At 32.7% G+C, this 6,831-nt stretch overlaps 1 protein-coding gene across 1 annotated transcript; it reads left to right on the top strand.

Moving 5' to 3' along the window:
* The first annotated feature begins 2,856 nt into the window (after positions 1-2,856).
* LOC123923308 (zinc finger protein ZAT4-like) lies at positions 2,857-5,474 on the top strand. Its single transcript, XM_045975994.1, has one exon. The coding sequence runs from the start codon at positions 2,914-2,916 to the stop codon at positions 3,481-3,483; it is 570 nt and encodes a 189-aa protein (XP_045831950.1). The 5' UTR covers positions 2,857-2,913; the 3' UTR covers positions 3,484-5,474.
* The last annotated feature ends 1,357 nt before the right edge of the window (positions 5,475-6,831 follow it).

Genomic DNA, 6,831 nt, shown 5'->3' with positions numbered 1-6,831 from the left:
TATTAAAAATATACACGAGATCATTATTTGTCACTGAAACATAAAAAATTGAATAAATAAGTTTACAAGAAATGCTAATTAACAAAGTAGTTTCACCTATATTTTAATAATATTATATAACAAATTTTTAAATATTTAATTTTAAATAAATTTTTTACATTAATATAGTGACAAACTCGAATATCGATAAAAGTCTATAGACTCGTATGCACGGATCTTTAAACTATTGTCCTTAAAGTCAGCGACACTTTGTAACAATAAAAAAAAAACTTTTTCTTTTAACTAAAAAATTGATACATTCTTACGATTGTCTTTTTTTTAAAATATAAATGTTATATTGTTTTTTTTTTGACATAATAAATATTATATATATATCTTCTATACTATAAAGATAATACATGAGTTTTGGTGTGGACCTTTCATAATACAGACACTACCCTTGATTTTTTTAGTAGCAACAAAAATCTTTTATTAACAAACTCACCATAACATAAGACACATTCTTTTTTAACAGCAAAAATCTTTTATTAACAAATTTACCATAACATAAGACATATATTTTTTTTGCATAAGTTATACACTTCCGCGCTGGCCCGCCAGTATTGTTAAATAATATGTATGTGTATCAACTTTATTTGCATGCTATACATGTTTTTTTTCCTATGAATACACTAGTTTTCTTTAATTTTAGGCTTAATTACAGTTTTGATTCCCTTATTTTCACCATTTTATAAAATTGGTCTGAGTATTTTAAAAATTGAACAATTTTGATCCCCCCAGCAGATATTTTTTAAATTAACTTAATGAAGAGTTTTTCTTATAATTTCACCGACGTTGATATTTTACTATCATCATATCATATGTAACATCGTTTAATACATATTACATCGCCAATTTATAGTTAAAAATTATGATAGTGGAACCAAAATTGTTGAATTTTAAAATAATAGGACCAAATATGCAAAATGATGAAAATAAAGGGACCAAAACTGCAATTAAACTTTAATTCTATTAAATTAATATTTTATAATATAGAAGTGAACTATGAAATACGGACACCTCTAGGATTAAGCGTATCGTGGTGTCCGACACGTGTCGAATAGCTTAAACCGGTGTCCAAAGAAATTCAATTTTTTCTTTACTTTGACACTCCTTTGACCGACGAATGCACGAGTCTTTAAACTAGTTTTATGAAAATAAATAAATCTTCTCACTTTTCTTCCAAAAACCAACTCACAAATAAAGTCTAAAAAATAAAGTCTAAAAGTTTTCACCCTAGTATAAAAAAAAATTCACAAAAAAGGTTAAAAAAAAATAAAACCTTATTCATCAAAAACATACATAAAAGAAATTTACCTTTCATAAAAAAACATACATAAAAGAAATTTACCTAACTTAGTAAGTAATGTGTTAATCGTGCTTCCACCTGTCGTCGACCACCGTCCTACCTCCAACGTCCTACCTACCTCTTTTGTTGTCTTGCCAATTGAATTCTTTGAATTTTTTAATGCATTTGATGCAAGTATTGTAAGACTGATTTTAGATTGATTTGGAGTTAGAAACAGTGCACTTTTCTTTTTATGAGACATTGATTTGGAGCCACCGATTTTGAATAATAATTTAGCAAACTTGCAATCCTCACCCTCATAAAACAGTATGAAAGAACTGAATCAATGGAGGGAGGCCGATGGAGGTAGCACAACAGTCGACGACCGGTGGAGGCACAGATTTGTTGAAAATTATGCAACTTTCCCATGCCAAAGTCATTCAATCCTTGCCCCGTAGGTTGTCAAACAATTTATTCAAAGCAAAATACAAACATCAAAATGGTATTCAAGATACTAACTTGAGATATTTGTTGACACATGAAATTGAACATAATAAGGGGACACAAAAAGTATGGGAGTGACATGCAATATACAAATACACATGACTCACTAATAAGACTAGATCAAAGACACAATGCATACAATATGGAATGATGAAAATGGAGGCCACATGATCAAGGAGTTTCTCATCAGATTAGTTTGCCAAAACTATACCTATTTTAGAAATACAACAAATTTCTGTTTTACTATGTACCAAATACTGTTTATCTTTCAATTTGTCCTTGATATATGAAGCTCCTTATCATTAAACTTAATGTTTTAGTGCATATGCCTGCAAATACAAACACAGATTCTGATCAATTTAAGCAGAAGAAAATAGAGTAAAAAAAGTAGACTAAATATATTGAAATGAAATGGCCAATTTGCTGCTTTTTTTAGTAACCTGCCAAAGGCCAATCTTCAATAAAAAGATTGCAGTATCGCTATTTAACTCTACGTATTTTATTCATTCTATACTTTCAGAAAGAAAGAAAAAAGCAAATGCAAAATTGGAATCTTATATAATTTAATAGTATTTTCCTTGTATAACCTCATTCAGTTAATAATTCACGCAAACGCTAGCCGGCTATCATTTATTATGGCCTTTTCATACTTTCTTCCTTTTGTATAAGGGAAGCTTTTTTAACCTCTATCCAGAACCTGTTGGGCTCACACGCACACAATGTGGATTCTTCTCTGCCTATAAGGAATACTTGTAACCTTACCTACCCCTCTATAAATTTCTCAATTCAACAAACACTCATCTACAACAAAGGTGTGAGGAAGTATTTGGATTTTACAATTTTCTGCAACTATGGAGAAGAACAATGGCAAAACATGTGGGATTTGTGGTAAGTGGTTCTCCAGTGGGAAAGCCATTGGAGGCCACATGAGATCTCACATGGTCAAATTGCCGGTTCATCCAAAGCTTGAAATTAATAATCAAGCATTACAAAATTCAGCCAATTTAACCCAGCATTCAATTCAATCTGCTTCCTTACTCACTTGTCATCCCAAAAAAGAACAAATACAGAATTTTCAATCAATGAAACGCAGCTTCTCTGCCTTATCTCTAAACACAAACAGAGAAAACGAATCTGAGTCCAAGCTGACAAACCCAGCCATCAAACGATCCAAATGCCACCACAAACATAATGCAGCGGTCGATACAAAAGTTCTTCCAGATCAAACAAGTTCAATATGTGAAACTGAAACTCCCGAAGGTGTTTCAATATGCGAAAATGAAACTATTGAAGGTGCTTGGGTGGTGTGGGGGTTTTACAAAGACGCACATAAAAGGGAAGCAGTCAAGACACAAAAAATAAAGGAAAACTACAAAATGAAGGCAAAAGACGATGAAGGCAGTAGTGATGACTCACTTGTTCAAGCTCACTTGCGAGCCAGTTCCAAGTGTGGGAGGTGCGGAAAAGTATTCCGATCTTATCAAGCTCTTGGTGGGCACAAAGTATATTGCAAAAGTGACAACAATAGTGATTGTATGGATCAGAAACCTTTTCAGTGCCAATACTGCGACAGAGTGTTCAAGTCTGCTCAAGCACTCGGTGGACACAAGAGGGTACACTTTTCCAGTGCTAATGAATTTCGAGGTGTGTGAATAGATCTCAATTTTCCAGCTCTTAAATGAACAAGATAGCCACACCCGTATTGAATTTTCAAGTCACCAGTGATGATGATCTTTTAAGTCTCACTAAGCAATTGTGGAGATGGGAATTTACAGACTTAATTTGTGATTTTGTCACAGTTTTTAACTGTGTTTAGTTCTGAATGTTAAGAACAATATTTGCTTTCAATCATTTGAGGTTTTAATAATTAGACATTTTGGGTTTATATTTATTTATTTATGTAAGAGGGAACTAGGTTTTGATTATCATTTAAGTGTTCTTGCTAGTAGTTTATATCTTTTTTGTTTGTTGATTCATATTGTTCAGTGTTATCAATTGCAGATTGCAAAGAAAAAAAAAACAGTTTGTTCAAATTTCGTTATGCAACGGTGCTATAGCACCGATACAATCACTATTTGGAATTTTTTTTTACTAAATAGCGTATCGTAGAACAATAGCTATTTGGTCAGATTCAGCTGCGTTACAGTGCAACTATAGCTGGTATTTAACTACACTGGTGTGGTTTAGCTTAACTCTTTCTCCATATCTCCATAAAGGCCAAAATGATCATATTTTCTTTTGTTTGCACATGTATGATTTTAGATTAAACTACGTCGTTTTTGAAAGATGATAAAATTGTACAAAGCCTAGAACGATTAGCTTCTCTAATGACTAACATCAGAACTCTCTAATTTTAACAAGGCTTGTGCTTATGAGCAGTGTTGTTAAATTAGAAGCCATGGCACCGACATAGTGGTTTTTTGACAACCATGATAGGCAATATGTGAAGGGATACCCAACATCATTGCAGTGCCATAGGCCACAATGGTGTGTTTACATGACGGCTTTATGGCATTCCGCCAACAACAGCAGTGCTAATGAAATATTATTCCCTGCACAATGGTTTAGACTAACCGACTCATATTTTATATAATTGGAGTAACACACATCATATATAACTGTGAACAACAAAAGTAAATAAATATCTTTGTTATTATATACTTCAAGAAGCTTCGACATAATTACAAGTGTTGTTTATGCTTATTATTTTGATACAAAAACATCAAATTTCTTTGAATCGACGCCGAAGAAAAGTTTTGTTTAATCTTGGGTTGAACCATAGGAAAGGTTCAGTGCCAAGCTGCTATGCAGATTGCTATGGCTTCCTAGGAGAAAAATTAAGCCTTCATTAATTATCCCTTTTTTAAAATATGATGGCTCCTGTGAGTTATTCTGATGGTTTCTTTAAAGCCATTGCTGGCCAAAAGGCTAGATGTAAGAGAAATACCTCAGAAATCATGATCAGACAAAAGAGGTATCAAATCTATCACCAAAAGTTTTAGATACACCACTATGATTCTAAAATTAACAAAACAGGGATCCAGGATTGTGCAAAAGTGTGGCACCCTCTAATGGGCCCAAGGTAACTGAAAAAGGAAGCGTACAAAACAATACAAATAGCAACTAGTTCGAATAATAAAACGGGGAAAAAAAAGCAAAACCCAAGCGGTTGAGAAGGCTTAATGGAGTCATATATTGTGCATGTGCTATTGGTTCTTAAACATACTACTAGTGTTGTCAATCACAGACCGATGGTTATATGAAAGCGAATTTGGGTAAACTAAAAATTGTGATAATGCAACTTATAAAAAGTAGGGAAGCGTGTTTCAAAACAAAAGGATGGGATTATTCAAACAAAAATCAAAAGGTTGGGGAATATAAATTCAAAAGAAAAATAAAAAAGAGGAGGAATTGCAACAGTTCTGTTCAATTTTGTGGCAAATATTTATTTTATACATAGGGGCTGAGTATATACATTATACAAATGGTATGAGGGGAGCGACAACCCCATTTTAACTATACCTTGTTCCATCCCTAATGGCTGCTGCTATTTGACAACACTGCATACTTCGGAAAACTTTATTTATTCTGGTTTGGATGGCAAGCAGGCCTTAGAAGCATATGGCATACGGACAGAGCAGAATGGAACTGCATATTTTGTTCTGTTCTCTTTGATTCCACCTTTTTTAGTGAAATCAAAATGCATTTCTTCTTTTAACTTATGTCCAATTCATTTTGTTTTCTCCTAACTTATTTATCCAATGCTACCTAAGGTTACATTATAGTTAGCTAGTTGCTCTAATTACTATAGGTTAAATGATGCCATATCATGTATAATAATCCTATTTACTACCCGCATGTGCTTCTGTTGCTTTGCTTTTATATATAATAAAAAATATAAAAATAGAATACAAAAGGCTAGATCAAAGCTGCAGGAGGTATGACAAAAACATTCACCTCCATGAGGTGTCATCTATCAATTTCTGTTCATGCCTAACTCAACTTTTAGTAGTTACAGTTTCGTTCTTTGATTAAAGAAGGAAATGAGATAGAAAGGGAATTTTGATATTGAAGATAACTTAGATAAGTAAATGGGGAGAGAAGGTATGAGATGTTTTAGTTTTAGGAGAAACAACGCCTTACATGGCAAAGATGAGTAAACTCTTGCCACTTGTGAATCCTAAATGATTCTTACGGCACCACCACATGCGCATCTCCACAATTATTAACTCAAGCTTCTTAACCTAAAGACCGCTTTGACTGATGGAGTCATCTTTTACAAACCACTTGAGTGATTTTTATCTTTCAGGGACCAAAATGATTATTAATATTATTCTCTAACATTGCCGCACTATTAGGCATGTGGATAAAATTGTCTATAAATAGTACTTTCCTATTCTTTTATACCAATCTTGGACACAAGAAGACTCCACAAACTCAATAGCCCGTCATAAATTCATTTGCAATTAACTCTTCGCATATCATTATTCACCCTTTTATCAATCCATTTATGAAGCTCCAGAAATCAATTTTATTTCAAACTAATACATAAGTTAGCAACATGTCAATTATCAAGCAAGCAAGAAATAAGAAATCCAGAACAATCCCATAAGTCTTCTACCCTAGGGTTAAAACGTAGGATAACAAGCCCGTAAGTTTTCTACCCTAAGGTTAAACACGTAGGATAATATATATGCAGCATATATACAACTAGTCACTTTATACAATCAAAGCATGACCAAGTTAATAGATATAGATTAAACACGCTTATAGCAGATAAAATAAAGATAGAAGACATGAATCAAACAAATACTCACCTTTTGGAAAGGTCTAGACTCTGGAATGACTATGATATGCCATCGAAATAAATGAAATAGAGACCTCAGTTGCAAAATTTTGATCTGCAATTAATTGTAAAAACAAAATAAGTTCAGCTTAATATAGTAAATGTATCTATATTCACTTATAAAACATAAAACATTATTAGAATAAATCATTGT

The sequence above is a fragment of the Trifolium pratense genome, linkage group LG4 (assembly GCF_020283565.1).
Source record: "Trifolium pratense cultivar HEN17-A07 linkage group LG4, ARS_RC_1.1, whole genome shotgun sequence".
NCBI lineage: Eukaryota > Viridiplantae > Streptophyta > Magnoliopsida > Fabales > Fabaceae > Trifolium > Trifolium pratense.
The sequence above is the reverse complement of the archived record's forward strand: the minus strand, read 5'-3'. Positions and strand labels throughout refer to the sequence as shown.